The sequence below is a fragment of the Marmota marmota genome, unplaced genomic scaffold (genome assembly GCF_001458135.2).
Source record: "Marmota marmota marmota unplaced genomic scaffold, marMar, whole genome shotgun sequence".
NCBI lineage: Eukaryota > Metazoa > Chordata > Mammalia > Rodentia > Sciuridae > Marmota > Marmota marmota.
In genome coordinates this window covers 29,583,633-29,602,595 of record NW_026000174.1, presented here as the reverse complement: position 1 = coordinate 29,602,595, position 18,963 = coordinate 29,583,633, and the positions used below count along the sequence as shown (strand labels likewise).

Below are 18,963 nucleotides of genomic sequence, written 5' to 3'. Positions count from 1 at the left end.
CAAGACTAATAATAAAGTATAAAAATAGAGTACCCTGGGAACAGTTTCATTTTAGACCCAAATCCCTAACATAGATTGCTAATGCTTTTATTGTGAAACTCAACTTCCTTTCCCTGCTGCCCTCTTGAATTTAGACTAGTCATTTCCAGTTCAACATATGTGTTCTCCACCCTTTCCTTTGGTGGGGGCGTGACACCTGTGTACATTTCCCTGCATACATTTTTTCTTGTTCATTTTTAAAAAATATTTTATTAGTTGTTGATGTACCTTTATTTATTTGTGAGAATTGAACCCCGTGCTTCACGCATGCTAGGCAAGCATTCTACCACTGAGCCCCAGCCCCTCTTGTTCATTTTTATTATTTGTCATAATACCATCGTTATATTTTCTTTATTTGGGTGAAAGTATTTTACAGGAATGATGAAGGTAAGTTGTTTTCTAAAGATAAGATGTTCCCCAACAAGTTGTAGGTAATCAGATCACATGGTTGTCACAGAGAACTGCTAATTGCTCAAACTCTGGAAATTTATTACTAGGCTTCTGTGCAGGATCAGTTTTAACAGGAACATGTTCTTAGATTTTAAAGTATGAGGTAAGGATTGAAGTGGTAAGCAAATGAGTTATAAGAGAAATGAGTCAAAGCCAAGTAGGCAAAAATAACACGACTTGGTCAGCTGATCAGTCAGAAATCAGAGCAAGATTACTGCAGTGTGGTACATCAACAGCTATACTAATAGCACACTATCTGAATTGAAGTAGTTTGGGCTACCTGCCCAGTTTTAAAGAAGTCTATCTGATGCATGACTGAGGTGTTATACAGTCGTTACATTACAATCAATTCTATGAAAACCCTATCTAATAATTATATTTGAGCACTACATTCTAAGAGGGCTCACCAATGTGTTTCAATAAGAGAAGACTACAGTATTCGGGATCTAGAAGTTATGCAGACTTTTTGTCGAAGAAATAGTAATTGAATAAAAGTCACTTTCTTGATCTGAGTTTCTTTATTTATGAAATTGTTGGTTAGACCAGATGATTTCTGACGGCCTTTTGGGGAATAATAGTTAAATTTTGGAAAGTTGCCATGTTAAAGAGAAAGTGAATTTTTGTTCTGTTTTGTTCTGTATTTTGGACATAGGTTTTCAAGCCAATTCAGGGAGCAGAATATCTGAAAGTCACTATGTTGTTTTAAAATAGAATGAAATACAGAATACTAAAATTTTAATGTATTGAGCATATTTGTGCTACATTAGATAACAATTTGTGCCATATATATTTTGGGAGCAAGAAGAGTCTGGTACTAGGGATTGAGCCTAGTACTAGGGCACTCTACCACTGAGTACATCCCCAATCCTTTATATTTTTGCTTTTGAAATAGGGGCTCACTAAATTGCTGAGGCTGGCCTTGAATTTACCATCCTCTTATCTCAGCCTCCAGAGTAGCTAGGATTACAGGCTGTGCTACTGTACCTGATTTGTGCTAGATTTTAATCAAGACAAGTGGTAGCAGATGCTGAAAGTTAAAATATGTTGTATAGTAAAGCTTAAAAATAGAGCAAATCCTATTTCTTTATATGATTTCTCCCCATGAATTAAAACATCAGTTTAGTGCTTAATTTTTAAATTTGGTGTCCTAAAAAAAGTAGAACAAGGACTAATGGAGAAGAAAATTTAAGGAGGCAGGTTGGGTGGTTAAATATCTACAAAGGAATTTATGAACATCCATTTCATACAGATTACTCTCAGGTTGTAAACAGAAACATTAGAGGCATTCAATCAGAAGCTCGATATATACCTGTTACATATGCTACAGGAAGGATTTTTGTATTAAAGAGAAGTTCTAAGCCCTTTTATTAATATTAAGATTTCATCTTGTTTGTGTATAAGAAGAAAAGTTTGGTTTGATATAGACCAAAAGGGAGAGGTAAAGGAACATTAATAATTCAGGAAGTCTGTGGCAGAATTCATTGGCATGGAACTTTTAATTTTTCACACATCATTTGTCCCTGTCCATTTACAAACTTTTCCCTGAAGTTCATACTTTGTTTGTTGGGAAATAATATTGCAATGCCTAAGGGTTTTTTTTTTTTTTATAATTACTTTATGTGCTTAAATGTTCATTTCCTGTCAGAAATTTGCTTTGTGGTAAAAATTCAGAAGGGTATTTTTCTTCTCACTCAGCAAGCTTACTTCCTGTTTCCTTCTAGTGTCTTTTGTTTTGTTAATAATAATCTAAATACTTCAGTTCAAATATTTTGTGACCAACACAAGAAGGAACAATACTTAAAACTATCTTCTGGCAATTTAAGTTTAAATTAAACTTTCAGGTAATAGCTATGAATTTAGCTACTTTGATCAGTTTTTATAGGTTTTAGTAATGTATCAAATTATTTTCGTAAAAGTGCTTTTGCAAAGTTCTATGGATTTTGGCTCTTTCTAAAAGTTAATTGTATTAACAGTGTAAGCATTTATATCCTCATTGGCAGAATATGTATCATTAATTTTAAAGAAGGAAAGTTAAAATATGATTTTTATTGTCTAACAGTGTATTTGAATAATTCACTGAAGTCTCTTTGGAGTTATCTTTAAAAATCCAGATAAGGATGTAACCAATTTTGTTCTAAATGGTAATTAATATACTTAATGTTTGTGGTACATTTATTGAAAATTTGGTGCTTCGTTCCAACTAATTTCTGAGTGATATGACCCAAACCTTTAAATTCTTATAGGCATGAAGCTTTCCTATACAGTACTCTTGTAACTGCTTTTTCTTTTTTATCACAGAATGTACTGATAAATATTTTGTGAGTTATTTTAAACCTTTATGACTTTCCTTGAATCCCCAAACCTACCTCTACAACCTACCACCTCATCTGTATAGATAATATAGATGTAGATGTACACACACACACACACACACACACACTTATTTATGTGCTTATTTTAACTGAAGTTATGTTAACTCATCCACTTCAAATTTCCCTCTTTTTTTCTGATTTGGAGGGAAGAGATTCTTTCCATTTTTAAAAGCCTAATCCTTTTACCTTATTGCATTTGTTCCTATTTTCCCAAAGTCATTACTCTTTAAAGAGAAATTTGTACTTACTGCCTTTCTACTCTCTTGCTATCCTTCTGGCCTCATCATGTTAGAGAAACTTCTTTGTGGTAACATTAATACTAATTTCCAATTCAGTGACCATCTACTTTTCTAGTGATGAATATACTTCCTAGTTTTTGTCCTGTGATCTTTGACTCATTCTCCTTTGTCTAGCCTTCCAATGTAGGTATTTTCCCAAAAATTTTGTCTTGGTTATGTTTAAAAACAGATTGTTCTCCCATGGTCAGTACTTTACTTTTTTGTGTGTGTGTGTGCTGGGAATCGAACCCAGGGCCTTGTGCATGCAAGGCAAGCACTCTCCCAACTGAGCTATATCCCCAGCCCTGTACTTTACTTTTGAGACTCTAAAGTACTTAAATTAAAAGCTACTGATCTAGATGCTTGGAATGATATGATTCCTTGGCTGTCTATGATTAATATGCTATGATGGTTAATTTTGTGTGTCAACTGGAGTAGACCATGGACATTTGGCCAGACATTATTCTGAGGATATACATGAGGGTATTTCTGGATGAGATTAATTTTTGAATTGGTATACTGAGTAGGGCAGATCCCCATTCTAATGTAGGTGAGTCCTGTCCAATCTTTTGAGGACCCAAAGAATAATTTAGAATTTTTTTCATCTGACCACCTTCAAGCTGGGACATTGTGTTTTTGTTTTGTTTCTGCCTTTGGACTCAAAACTGCACATTTGTGTCTCCTGTGTCTCTAGTTTTTTAACTACAGATCTTGAAACTTGTCAGTTCCATAATGGCATGAGTTAATTCCTTACAATCTTACAATCAAACTAAATCAATCAATCAATCAGTCAACCAACCAATCTCTCTTTCTCTCTCTTGGAGATACCAGTTCTATGCCCCCCAATGTCATAAAGAGACTGTCCCCTGTTGATGGAACTTAGTCCCAAGTCCCATTTAACCGAGGTGTTATTCTTGCAATGTTCCTGATGAATGCTGACAGCAATTAGCAAAGTGAGAAATTTTCCTGAAGAAAATTTATAGAAACCCCAAAACTTTGTTTCTAGCTTGGAAAAGAATTTCTAGAATAGAATGTTGCTGGAATAGAATATTTTCAGATTATGACCTATATGGATTTCCAGACACAACATATTTACTAGAAAACACTCAGTATCTTCCCTTACAAACTTCTTCGTTCTTTGGTCTATGTATTGATTATGTCTCTTTCATTCCTTGACACGTTTGAGGGAATGTAGGTATTGCAAATATTAATCATTTGCAGACCTCATGTATTAGTCTGCTTTTTGCTGCTATGACTAAAAGACCCGACCAGAATACTTGTATAGAAGGAAAATTTTATTAGGGGCCTCAGAATTTCAAAAGGTCATGGTCCATAGATAACCCCCTCCATTCCTCAGGGCTTGAGGTGAGTCAGAACATCATGGTGGAAGAGTGTGAAAGAGGGAAGCAGAGAAAAAGATTCCATTTGCCAGATACAAAATATACATCCCAGCCAGGAGTGGTGGCACATACCTATAATCTCAGTGACTCAGGAGGCTGAGGCAGAAGCCAGCCTCAGCAACTTAATGAGCCCTGAGCAACTTAGGGAGACCCTGTCTCTAAACAAAATATTTTTTTAAAGGGCTGGGAATGTGGCTCAGTGGTTAAGCATCCCTGTGTTCAATCCTTGGTACCAAAAAAACAAAACAACAAAAAAATGTGTACCCACATACACATACATACATACATATATACATTCATACATACATGTACCCCGAAGGCATACCCCGAGGGACCCACCTCCTCTAGCCATACCCTACCTACCTTTAGCACCACTCAGTTAATCCCATCAGGGGATTAATTCAGTGATTGGATTAGGACTTTTGTGATTCAATCATTTCTCCTCTAAACCTTGCATTGTCTTACATGTGAGCTTTTGGGGGACACCTCACATCCAAACCATGATACCTCACTTTTAAACATCTTGAGCTGGAGGGAGAGGACAAGATGTGTGTATAAATGCAGTAAAAAATAGAAAGCCTAGAGTGCCACATAAGAAATGTCTTCAGGATTAATGGAGTAAAAAGATGATTTTATACTTATGATTGCTCATGTGAAGTTGGTGGGTGAAGTGAGGACTTGACTTGAGGAATTAGGTATAAAATTTTCTTATTGTTCCAGAAAGAATGGAGGAAAAAAGTACCCAAAATGTTGATGCTAATATTGAGGGTGAAATAATTGGCAGTCCAGCTATTTTTTTTTTTTTTTAAGAAAAAGAGCTTTATTAGGAAGATGAAAATGATTGTATGTTAAAGTCCAGCTATTTTTTTTACCTTTCATGGGCAGAACATTTGAGTTAACTTTCCAGATTCTTTTATTACCTTGATGAATGACTAGTTGCTTATTATAATGTATTTCTGTCATTATCAAAACTTATAACTTAAAAGGAAGTACCAAATTCTGAAAGGCACTGCAAAAACAAATTTTTAACTTGTTCTTTTTAGTTATACATGACAATAGAATATATTTTGACATGCATACTTAGAATATAACTTCCTATTCTTGTGGTTATACATGATATGGAGTTATACGGGTTTTATTCATAAATGAACATAGGAAAGTTATGTCTGATTCATTCTACTGTCTTTCCCATTCACATCCTCCCTCACTTCCTCCCATGTCCCCCCATCCTAATCCAGTGAACTTCCACTCCTCCCTCCCCTCTTCCTATTGTGAGTCAGAATCTGCATGTCAGAACATTTGGCCTTTGATTTTGGGGGATTGGCTTATTTTACTTAGCATGATAGCCTCTGGTTCCATCCATTTACTGGCAGAGTCATAATTTCATTCTTCTTAGTGGCTGAGTAATATTACATTTTGTATATGTACCACATTTTCTTCATCCATTTATCAATTGAATGGCACCTAGGTTGGTTCCATAGCTTAGCTGTTGTGAGTTGAACTGCTATGAACATTGATGTGGCTGTATCACTATAGTATGCTGATTTTAAATCCTTTGGGTATAAACCAAGGAGTGGGATAACTGGGTCAAATGGTGGTTCCATTCCAGGTTTTCCGAGGAATCTCCATACTGCTTTCCAGAATGGTTGCACCAATTTGCAGTCCCACCAGCAATGTATAAGTGAACCTTTTCCCACACATCCTCACAACATTTATTGTTACACATGTATTCTTAATAATTGTCATTCTGACTGGAGTGGGAGGAAATCTTAGAGTAGTTTAGATTTGCATTTCTCTAATTGCTAGTGATGTTGAACATTTTTTCATATATTTGTTCGCTGATTCTATTTCTTCCTCTGTGAAGTGTCTGTTCAGTTCCTTAGTCCATTTATTGGTTGAGTTATTGGTTTTTTTTTTTTTTATGTTAAGGTTTTTTTAGTTCTTTATAAATCCTTTGTATAAATTATGTTTATTGATTTCCAAATGTTGAACCAACCTGGTAGAGCATTAATCTCCAGGATATATAAAGAACTCAAAAAACATTTTTTCCCCAGAGCAGACCCTTTTGTATTGGGTCAAAAAGGCAACTGCCCCGTGAGCATCTCTCCCCTGGGCCAGTGGTTGTTTCCCTCAGTTTTCTTCCTTTTCTCCTCATAGTAGGAGTTCTTCAACATGAAAAGACAGAAGTATAAGGTATATAAGAATAAGTATAAGGTGAGAAAGGGGGGATAGATGCCTGTGAGAGTTATTCATTCATGGAAAGTCACAGGATCTTGTCTTTTGAAACCACTGGCTTTGGAGAAATCCTCAAATAGCAATGTGGAGAGAATTAGAATTAAAGTTGTTAGGGTATGAACTGAGTAGATGATTGCAGAGGTGTGGATCCACTTGCAATTTCCTTTGAAGAAGGCATATGTTGCAATGGGGAAATAAAGGCAGCTGAAACAAAAGCTTGCGAAACACTTAAACCACACTGGGGTGCTCTGCATGAGAAGGTATTTGAAATCTTTAGAATACCAAATCAGCAGGTTTCTAAACTCAGTAGAATTCTTGTAGCAGTACCACCTACAGGTCCACAGACAGAGATGGGGATGTTGGAGAGGAAGTAGACGTCCAGCAGCAAGTCAAGGATGCACCTGACAATCCCCATACTGCAGTCAGGTGAGAAGCAGCTGAAGTCATCTTTGTCTGGACCAACTGACGTGGGAAGAAGACATTTCTTCTTTTTCTAATTAAAAAAATTTTTTTAAGTGCCCCAAGAAGTGTAAGAATCTGTCTTTGAAATATGTGATATCTGGGCAGGTGCAGTAGTGTACGCCTGTGATCTATAACTCGGGAGGGTAAAGCAGGAGGATTGCAAGTTTGAAGACAGTCTGGGCGACTTACTGAGACCCTGTATAAAAAATTAAAAAACAGCTGGGGATGTAGCTCAATGGTAAAATGTCTCTGAGTTTGATCCCCAATACTGCAAATAAATAAATTAATTAATTAAAAAAATTTTAAGGGTCGAGGAGGTAATTTATTGGTAGAGCATCCTTGGGATCAACTCCCAGTAGTACTGCCCCCACCCCCCCAAAAATTGATATATTGTGAGGTAGATTGAGAGGAAAACATTTCAGACAAAGAACAGGATTCCTAGACAAGATAAGCTCCATTTGTGTTTTATTGAAACAGAATATTGTTCAGACTAACTGGAACATAGATATTGTTTGGGAAGTTGTGGGAAATGAGATTGGATTAGATTGTTGCAGACTTGGGATATCAAATCAAAAGGATTTGCTAGGAAATATCAAATCCCATTCTTTAGTAGAGTCTTATTTGCTACCATTCTTGTTTCTATAACACAATAATTGATATGCTATTGGTCATTCCAGATGCTAGTATAATAAAGAAGTAGCATTAGTTCAGACATAATCTTTCCCAGCATATTAACATTTTTGAAGCAATCGAGAGATTCAAGGGCTGCGGTTGTGGCTCAGCGGTAGAGCTCTCGCTTAGCATGTGCAAGGCCCTGGGTTCAATTCTCAGCACCACATAAAAATAAATAAATAAAATAAAGGTATTGTGTTTGACTACAACTAAAAAATAAAACTTAAAGAAAGAAATTCAAGAGAAAGCTTTAACAATAGAGGAAATTGTTAAGAAAAACACTGAAAATCCCGCAGAAGTGTTCTTTTTTAGTGAAAGTGGGTGACTTCAAGAGTGATACTGAATTGCAGTATTGAACTGTCTACTGAAACAGTGGATGCAGGCAAAGAAGCTATGAAGACATTTCCCTTTGAATTATGAGCTTTTTTGTTTTCTTTTTGGTTGATTGAAGAAGTCTACATTCCCGTATTATACTTCATGTGTGTGTCTGGGAATTCAACCAAGGGGCTCCCTCATCCTAGGCAAGCGCTCTACCACTGAGATACATCTCAGTCCTTAACTTCAAGAGATTCGGAGTTTTAGGCCTCAAAACATTGAAGACCTTAATGCTAAGTACAAATACAAGTAAGCATAACTGTGCTAGTATTTTTAGTCAGGGCTTTGGTTGCATAGTTAACACTGATTTTGAGTAGTCTGTGTTAACTCTTTTTCCCAGGAGCCATTTTATTTTCAGTTGTGATTTTTGTACAACTCCAGGTACCTCCTTCCCCCAAAATGTGCATGTGATATTCTAGCAGAAAGGGCTCTGCCACCTTTTAAAGGAATTATTGCCTAAAATTTTCAGTTTAATCAGTCTTGTGTGTTATGTATGTTGAAATCTATTACAACTCTTGAAATTTATACATTGTGGTTTTTTCATTTCATTTTGAATTGAGAATGTTTGTATTTTAGTTTTAAAGGAAATTTCTGCCAAAATAAGTATTTTTATGTAGTATATTAAAACACCTTTAAATGGATTCTCCAGTTTGGCTATTTTTGAGTGGCAAATGGATCTCTCTCAACATTGCAAACAAATTTTTACCAGACTTAACTTTTTGGAGGAATATTAGGATGTTTATATAAGTTTATTAATGTAGAAAATTCCCATTCATTTGCTTCTAAAACTCATTCTCTTGGAATTGGAGTCTAAGTTGAAAATATAGAATTCGTGGTGTATTAGTGGAGATCCAATTAGGTTTGATCTCTTCATTGTTTTAAAACAGAAGGTAGTCCTTTAATTTCATATAACTGTTAATTTGCTTAAGTGTTCATTTCAGGAACACTTTGAGAAGAAAGGTCTTTAGCATTCCGCTTTTACTAATCGATACAGTATGTTTCTACTCTTGGACAAGTTAAACCAAAGAACTTACTGAGATAGGAATCCATATTTAAAACTTTATACTGCTGCAGTTTATTTTGCCTCTATAAGTTTGTGTGTGTTTTTATAAAAATGTTTGTGCTATGCTACTGTATATCTTTTAGAGATCTTTCACTTTTAAAATAAAAACACTTTTTTAATTACAGAAAGACTCAAGTGGGACCACTAGTTTGCCAACTGGAAGATCACTTCTACAAGAAATTGAAGTACAGAATGAGGAGGTGGCAGCTTTTTGTCAATCCATTACAAAGTAAGGACTTTTCTTTGTGAATTACAGATTCTTTAAGTGTTATTTAAAAAAAAAAAAAAAGAACAACTTGAGAACCAGCTTAATGATAATAATTCTAAAATTTTAGCAATTATTTTCTTTATGTGGCTAAAATTTGAGTTTGTCAGTTAATTAACTTATTTCCACAAAGTACAGATGATGCTATATCTTTACTTGTTAGATTTCTGCTTTTTTTGTTTTTTTTTTTTGCAGCACTGGGGAGTGAACCCAGAGCCTTGCATACACTAGGCAAGTACCATCTCCAGCCCCTAGATTTCTGCTTTTTATTTATTTATTTTTCTGTGTTCTGGGGATTGAACTCTTGGCCTTATACTAGGCCAGTGCTCTATGCTCTAACACAGAGCTATATTCCCAGCCCAAGGTTTGTGAATATTTAGAAGAAAAATTGAGGTTGGGGTAATTTCTTCTTTCTTCTTCCTTACCTTTTCCTCCTTCCCTCCCTTCCCCTCCCCCTTGTTAAATTGTGGTGCTAAGGATCAAACTTGAGGCCTTGTGTAGGCAAATATTCTACCATTGAACTGTACTCACAGTCCCATGAGCCCATGAGTAGATTTCTGATACTCTCTTAACTAGCAAAACTATAGCTTACACGTAAATTTTGCTACACTTAGAAATGTCTACTTTTGTTTTAAGAGAGATTTAACTTTCCCATAAACTTTCTAGCATAAAAAATACTGTTCTATTTATTTAAGAGGTAGCATTATTTATTTATAATAGGCAAGGTTAGGGGGACAAATATATTTTCTGAAGATTAGAAAAATGCAATTCTGAGGAGGTATGGTAGTACACAGCTGTAATCTCAGCTAGTGGGTAGGCTGAGGCAAGAGGATCACAAGTTCGAGGCCAGCCTGGGCAACTTAGTATGACCTGTCTCAAAATAAAGAATAAAAAGGTCTGGGGATGTAGCTCAGTGGTAGAATGGTTGTCTAGCATGTGCGAAGCCCTGGGTTCAATCCCGAGTACCACCAAAAAAAAAAAGCCATTCTAAAATATTTTTTCAATCTTTTTTTGTTTGCTTGGTGATACTAGGGATTGAATCTAGGAGCAGTTTATTACTGAACTACATCCCCAACCCTTTTTATTCTTTATTTTGAGACAGAATCTTGCTAAGTTGCTAGCCTTGAACTTGTGGTTTTCCTGCCTCATCCTCATAGCTGGATTATAGTTATATGCCATTGTGCTGCACTCTCGATCATAAATCTGTCCAATATTGCATCCTTTATAGATTAGAAAAGTATCCTAACAAAGGTTTTTTTTCTTGTAGTCAATACAAAGCTAAGTCTCCTTTGCCTCTGGCTAAGTGTATTTTCTTATATCAGGGTATTTTCAGAACTTACGTTACGAGTGCTAGAAACACAGCTTGCACTAAGTTAACCAAAAAGGTAACATACTGTTTCACAATCCCCTATACCAGAAAAAGGAAAGATAGAGCAGAGTTCAATAACAGCAAGATCCAGAAATTCACATCTATAATCATCTTCCCTCCCCTCTGGATCTCCTTTCCTGCTCCCTTTCCTTTTTCCTCTTTGCTCCTTTTTCTTCCTCTGCCCATTCTCAATGCAGGGTAGCTTCATTTTTTTCCCATTGTAAATGGAGCTTTTGAAGATAGGGAGAATAGCTACTAAGAGCTGAAACTTGATCAATCAATTTCTCTCTCTCTCTTTCTTTTCTTTAATTCACTGCTGGCAAACCATGGATTCATACATGCTAGGCAAGCAATCCACCCATTGAGCTACATTCCCAGCTTTTAATTTTTATTGTTTTTTACTTGTTCTTTTTAGTTGTACATGATAGTAAAATCTATTTACATATGTTATATAAGCATGTAATATATCTTATTGTAGTTAGGATCCCAGTCTTGTGGATGTACACAATGTTGAGATTCACTGTGGTGTATTCATATATGTGCACAGGAAAGTTATGTCCAATTCATTCCACTGTCTCTTATTTTTATCCCCTCTTTCTCCCCTTCATTCTCCTTTGTTTAATCCACTGAACTTCTCTTCTTCCTCTCCCACCTTGTTGTAGGTTAGCATCCACATATTAGAGAGAGCATTCGTCCTTACTTAGGTTTGTTGGAATTGGCTTATTTCACTTAGCATGATAGTCTCTAGTTATGTCCATTTACTGGCAAAGTCATAATTTCATTCTTCTTTGTGGCTAAGTAATATTCCATTGTTTACACTTTCCACAACTTCTTTATCCATTCATCTGTTGAGGGGCATCTATAGCTTAGCTATTGTGAATTGAGGTACTGTCAACATTGATGTGGCCTCATCACTGTAGTATGCTGATTTTAATTACTTGGGGTTGCTGACAAGTAGGATAACTGGGTCAAGTGGTAGTTCCATTCCAAGTTTTCTGAGGAATCTCCATACTGCCTTCCAGAGTGGTTGCACCAATTTGCAGTCCTAACAGCAATGTATGAGTGTACCCTTTCCTCACATCCCTGCCAATTTTTATTGTTACTTGTGTATATATATATATTTTGGGGGGGGGGTGGTACTGGGGATTGAACCCAGGGGTGCTTAACCATTAATCCACCTCCAGCCTTTTTAAAGTTTTTTATTTAGAGACAGGGTCTCACTGAGTGGCTTAGGGCCTTACTATGTTGCTGAGGCTGGCTTTGAACTTTCAATTCTCCTGCCTCAGCCTCCCAAGCCCCTGGGATTACAGGCGTGTGCCACCACACTGGGCTCAGTATAGTTTTAATTTGCATTTCTCTAATTGCTATTTGTTGATGTTTCATATTTCTTCTTCTGTGAAGTGCCTGTTCAGTTCCTATGCCCATTTATTGATTGGGCTATTTTTTTTTTTTTTTGGTCAAGCTTTTTGAGTTCTTTGTATATTCTGAAAATTAATGCCTTATCTGAGGTGTGAGTGGCAAAGATTTTCTCCTATGTTGTAGGCTCTCTCTTCACATTCTTGATTGTTTCCTTTGCTATGGAAAAGCTTTTTAGTTTGATACTATCCCATTTCTTGATTTTTGATTTTACTTCTTGCACATTAGGTGTCTTATTGAGGAATTCAATTCTAGGCTAGCATGGTAGAGAGTTGGACCTACTTTTTCTTCTAGTAGGTGCAGGATTCCTGGTCTAATGCCTAGGTCTTTAATCCACTTTTGACTTGAATTTTGTGCGGGATGTGAGATAGGGGTTAAATTTCATTCCGCTACATATGGATTTCCAGTTTTCCCAGCACCATTTGTTGAAGAGGCTATCTTTTTCGAATATATATGTATGATACCTTTGTATCTCATACATACCCTATGTATGAGATAACTATATGTGTGTTTGTCTTTGTGTCTTCTATTCTGGATCATTGGTCTTCACTGGTGCCAAGACCATGCCAGTTTTGTTTCTATAGTTCTGTAGTGTAATTTAAGGTCTGGTACTGTGATGCTTCCGGCTTCATTTTTCTCGCTAAGGATTGCTTTGGCTATCTTGAGCCTCTTATTTTTCCAAATGAATTTCATGACTTTGTTTTCTATTTCTGTGAAGAATGTCGTCGGAACCTCAATAGGAATTGCATTAAATTGGTATAGTGCTTTTGGGAGGTATGCCCATTTTGACAATATTAATTCTGCCTATCCAAGAACATGGAAGATCTTTCTATTTTCAAAGGTCTTCTTCAATTTCTTTCTTTAGTGTTCTGTAGTTTTCATTGAAGAGGTCTTTTACCTATTTTGTTAGATTGATTCCCAAATATTTTATTTTTTTGAGGCTTTTGTGAATGGGACAGTTTTCCTAATTTCTCTTTCAGCTAATTCATCACTGATGTCTAGGAACACAATTGATCTATGGGTACTAATTTTGTATCTTGCTACTTAGCTGAATTCATTTATGAATTCTAGAAGTTTTCAGCTGGAGGTTTTTGATTATTCTAAATAAAGGATCATGTCATCAACAAATAGGGAGAGTTTGAGTTCTTCTTTTCCTATTTGTATCCCTTTAATTTCTTCTTTCTAATAGCTCTGGCTAGAGTTTCAAGGCCTGTATTAAATGGAAGTAGTGAAAGAAGTCATCCTTGTTACAGTTTTTAGAGGGAATGCTTTCAATTTTTCTCCATTTAGAATGATATTGGCCTTGGGTTTAATACATATAGCTTTTCCAGTGTTGAGGTATGTTCCTACTATCTCTTATTATTTTTCCTAGTGTTTTGAACATGAATGGATGCTGTATTTTTGAGCAAATGTTTTTTTCTGCATCTATTGAGATAATCATGCAATTCTTGGCTTTAAGTCTATTGATGTGATGAATTATTACATTTATTGATTTTCATGTGTTGAACCAACCTTGCATCCCTGGGCTGAACCCACTTGATCATGGTGCACTATCTTTTTAACATGTTTTTGTATGGAATTTGCTCTATTAAGAATTTTTGCATCTATGTTCATCCATTATATTGGTCTGAAGTTTTCTTTCCTTGATATCTTTGTCTACTTTTGGTATCAGGATGACTAGCTTCATAGAATGAATTTGGAAGGGTTCACTCCTTTTCTATTTCATGGAATAATTTGAGAAGGATTGGTGTTAATTCTTCTTTGAAGGTCTGGTAGAAGTCTGCTGAGAATCCATCCAGTCCTGAGTCTTTCTTTGTTAGTAGGCTTTTAAGCAATGAAATTGTTTTAAATCAATCTGTTTAAATTTTCTATGTCCTCCAGATTCAATTTGAGTAGGTCATATGTCTCTAGAAATTTATTAATTTCTTCAGGATTTTCTAATTTATTGGATTATAGATTTTCAAAATAATTTCTGATTATCTATTTTAGTAGTGTCTATGGTGATATTTTCTTTTTCATCACGAATTTAATAATTTCAGCTTTTTCCCTCTTTCTTTTGGGTAGCTTGGCTAAGGATTTATCAGTTTTGTTTATTTTCAAAGAACCAGTGTTTTGTTGCTTTTTTTTTTTTTTAATTTCAATTTCATTGATATCAGATCTGATTTCAATTATTTCCTGTCTCCTAATGATTTTGGTGTTGATTTGTTCTTTTTTTTTCCCCCCTAAGGCCTTGAGATGTAATGTTAGATTATTTATTTGGTATCTTTTTGTTCTTTTAATGAATGAGCTCAATGGTATCAACTGTTTTCTTAGAACTTCCTTCATAGTGTCCCAAAGATTTTGATATGTTGTATCACTATTCTCATTTACTTCTATTTTTGTATTTAACCCCTGGTTTCTTCTGAATATTTATTATTCAGTACTATGTTATTTAGTCTCCAGGTGTTAGAATAGCTTCTATTTTTTTCCTTTTGTTTTTAATATATTAAAAAGCAACATAGTACAAATGGTGTGGTATTAAAAAGGATTCAAATTTTTCAGGAATGAATTTTTATAAACAATTCTGCAATGAAAGGGAAACAGCATCTTGATACATAAAAGTTTGTTTAAACAATTTGATTTAAAAATTTTAAAACCAGAAAATGTTAACATTATATCCTTTTCCAATATTCAAACAAAAAAAAAGAGCAACCTGTACAATCTCCTTGATAATAAAATGTGTCTTTGTATTCACATCCTGGGCACATTGAAAATGTTAAAATTTCTAAAGTTTGAGTGACAGATACAGCACTTAAAGGCTTTATGAATTTTTCCCCCAAAGAGAGTATTTTCAGTAAAACATTTTTCCATTTTATCTGACTATGCACTGATATTTTTTGTTCTTCCTGAAAAAGATTTATACTAACACTGTAATTTTTAATGTAAAAATATACATGTAAAGATATTTCATCTTCTGAGACCAGTCATACAACATGATTGAATGAACAAATTCTATAATTTTAGACTGAAATAGTATATGTACATTTATATGTTCAATTGGGGTAAAACTCAAAAGAGCATGTCATAGAATTTACACTTAAATTCTCTCAGTTATGCAATATGATTTATCTCCAAACTTAACCCAATAATCGTTCTCAAATAAAATGTCAATAAAATGTATCACTAAAAAGTTTTTTCTAATTTATTAACAAAATACAGATAGCCTTTGCAGACTATCAAGTTGGATGTTGTTATATACACCAAAATCTGATTTACTAACAAATTGCAATGCAAAAGGATAACAGATAATTAAAATATTTGCTTTATAATACAACCACTCTATACAATTCACCCTTCCTAAACTACCTAAAATGATTAGGAATGTGGCACTTTCTTTTGCATAAAATCCTTTCCTCTTTATAAAGCCCTGAGGTGAAAGGTTATTAATGTAATAAAATTGAAACCACAATTCTTCTCATTTCTGTATTAAACTGTATCTCTAGGTTTTAAAAAACTTATATAAAGAAATGTGGCAACTTGTAAAGCTGCTTTATAGTTTTTCAAAATATTTCCATACCAACTTAGTCAAACAGGCCTAAAATGATCCCATGAAACAATGTCCGTTTACTAACAGTTAGTGTCGAGAGGAGCGCCATTTTCCATCTCTACAGCTGTCTCTTCTGTTATACTCATGGCTCCAGCCATCATGATTCCTATCTTCATAGAAGAAATCATCTCTGTTTCCTCTGTAATGATGATCAGATCCATGATCGGTATAACGCTGTTCGCGGCTATAATGTCTATCTGAAAGGTAGGGATGAGAATTCTGTCTGACTTTACGCTGTGATGATGATGCATCTTAGAGCCACTGGGAGCTTGAAGACTGGTTGAAAGTATGATTATGTGACTGAACTGATGGTTAAATCCTGACTGATCCACATGTGAAGACCCAAATTTCCCACCATATGACATCTGTCTCAAAACACTGTTCATCACTGCTTGTCTCTGATAATTTTCTGGAGAAGAAAATGATCTCTGTATTACTTGTGCCGATGCTGTCACGTTATCCACAGTCCTTTCATACCTGCTAGGAGATGTAGAAGTAGGACTTGAATTTCCAACATGATGCTGGGAATATGACATACTGACAACCTGTGAGGCATGACTACTTCCTGATCTAAATTGAATTTTGATGGGCCTTCCAAAAAGTTTGATTCCATTAAGAAGATTCATAGCATAAGGAACAGATACTTCATGTTTGAAATTCACAAATGCAAACTGCTTTGGTTTACCATCCTTATCTTTTGGAATTTTCACCTTTATTACTGGCCCATCCTGGTGGAAAAGCTTGAAAAGTAGTTCCTCTGTCACTTTAGTTTCAAGGTTGCCGACAGAGAGTGTGGTCCGCCTCTGCTGCCGCTGCCCCTTCTCAACCTATTTTTTTATCTTATCATTGATTTCCAATTTCATAATGGAATTATGATCTGATAAAATACAAGGTATTTATATATTGTTTTGTATTTGTTAAAAGTTGCTTTGTGGCCTAAGATATGGTCTATTTTAGAGAAGGATGCATGTGTTGCTGAGAAGAAAGTATATTTAGTCATTTTTTGGATGAAATAGTCCATATAGGTCTGTTAAGTCTAAATTATTAATTGTATTTTGCTTCTTTATTTTTGATTTGGAAAATCTATCTGATCATGAAAGAGGCATGTTAAAGTTAGCCAATATTATTGGGCTGTGGTATATTTGATTCTTTGTTTTTGTAGTGGGGATTGAACTCAGGGACACTCAATCACTGAGCCACATCCCCAGCCCTATTTTGTATTTTATTTAGAGACAGGGTCTCACTGAGTTGCTTAGCATCTCACTGTTGCTGGGACTGGCTTTGAACTTGTGATCCTTCTGTCTCAGCCTCCTAAGCTGCTGGATTCACAGGCATGCACCATCTGTTTTTGATATACATACATACTCCATTGTTTGGGGCATAAATAATTCCTTTTTTTTTCAAATATTCAGGGAACTTTATTTTTAAACGATAAATCAAATAGACACAGCTTTCATTTACCCAAACATGCATAATCCAACCTGAATATAAAACGCACTCAATTGATAAATTACACATGAAATACAAAGGGAATGCAATTTTACATACGTGAAATGATTGCCAGCTATAGCAACTTGACAAATTAAAAATATTGTACATTAAAAAACAAAAACAAAAACCACCTTAAAGCCAATTATCTATAGTAAACCAAGGGCAAGTTTGATACGGAATGATTTGATTCAAGCAAAGAGTAAGGCAACTGATATGAATTTAGAGCAATAACTTTCATTTTTAAAGTTACAATAAAATAGAATTAGGTAACCAAGACTTGTTTCAAAGAGGAAAACAAGTATAGGGATTGATTTACTGGGTGAGAAAGGCAGGTAAAGTTCAGCTAAAAACCTGCTGGCCCAAGGTTGGCCAATTCCTCTCCTAGGGGAGCAGTTAAGTTCCTAGATGCCCTTAACCACTCCTCCCCTTGACTCTCCTCCTTCCCTGAGGGTATGTCGGGAGTCCCCTATGAGGTTCGCACTGTGTATATATTAGGTAGCAGATTTCCCTTCTGTTCCTCTTAAAACAGCTTATTTTAAAAGAGATATCCTGAGGCGATTAACAAAGCAAACAAAAGCAGCCTTCTACCAATTCATTAGTACACACATGCTGCTCAGGCTTTTTGCACCAAGTTATGGCTAAGTAGAGCCAACACTTGCAGTTTTCAACAGTACTAGAAAACACAGAATCTGCCTTATCACCCTCACCCTTACTATTAATAAGAAGAAAATCTGATCAATCATGACCTATAAATCATATAAGGGAAGACTGAAGACTGATCCTTATCAGTAAACCCATTTAATTTCAAATGCCGGGAGATTCGGGCTGACTGATCCGAGCGGCCCGCCCCGTGGCTACAGACGGCGGGGCACCACGGAGAAGCGACCAGCAAGCAGGGAGAAACGTTGCTGCGGATTCTGTGGAATCCTTCCGGCTGAGCCCCCACTGAGCCCCGGGCTGAGTTTGGGATTTCAGATGGGGAAGGAAGCCGTACAGTTCTATCCCGCACAACGGAAACTCCACCAAGGAAACCAGCGGCCACCATCTTGGAGAGATGAAGTAACCAACGCCACTCTCTGACAGATTGCAACAATAAAACAGGTGTGTGTTACTCAGCTCAGCTCCCATACAGCGGGGAATTCGCATAAAATCTCTCCTAGGCTTTCCGGGGGAGGGATTATCAGAGCGAGCCTGCATAAAGACAAGGGGAAAACTAGAGACACCTGACCTTCAACTCCCCCTCCCATCAGCGGTGAAAACGAAACCTGTCTAGCCAGCCCTGGGGGAGGGGTTAAGCGGAAAAAATCAAAACAATAGAGTGCCCGGGTTCCCAATAGACACCCTCCACAACTAACAAACGGCAGGCCCAGAGTACAGTTTGAACTGCCAAGAGGCATCACTCAGGAGAAATCTGGTCTAGCAGGAGAAACCAGGACTAGCAGGAGAAACCAGGGGACTAGAGGCCAGGCCCTCGCGACTGGGCGGCTGGA

The 18,963-nt window shown here is 36.0% G+C and overlaps 1 protein-coding gene and 1 pseudogene across 4 annotated transcripts in view; one reads left to right on the top strand and one right to left on the bottom strand.

The window, feature by feature from the left end:
* Window positions 1-18,963, top strand: part of Pik3c2a (phosphatidylinositol-4-phosphate 3-kinase catalytic subunit type 2 alpha) — a 120,161-nt gene that overhangs the window by 27,525 nt on the left and 73,673 nt on the right. For all 3 annotated transcript variants that reach the window (XM_015477670.2, XM_048788428.1, XM_048788429.1), the window contains one exon: window positions 9,472-9,575. In XM_015477670.2, the coding sequence (XP_015333156.1) occupies window positions 9,472-9,575 (104 nt within the window). The remainder of the gene's footprint in view (window positions 1-9,471; window positions 9,576-18,963) is intronic.
* On the bottom strand, window positions 16,010-17,013 carry LOC107156495 (annotated as a pseudogene). Its single transcript, XR_001505369.2, has one exon. The product of XR_001505369.2 is annotated as an RNA-binding protein 7-like (transcript).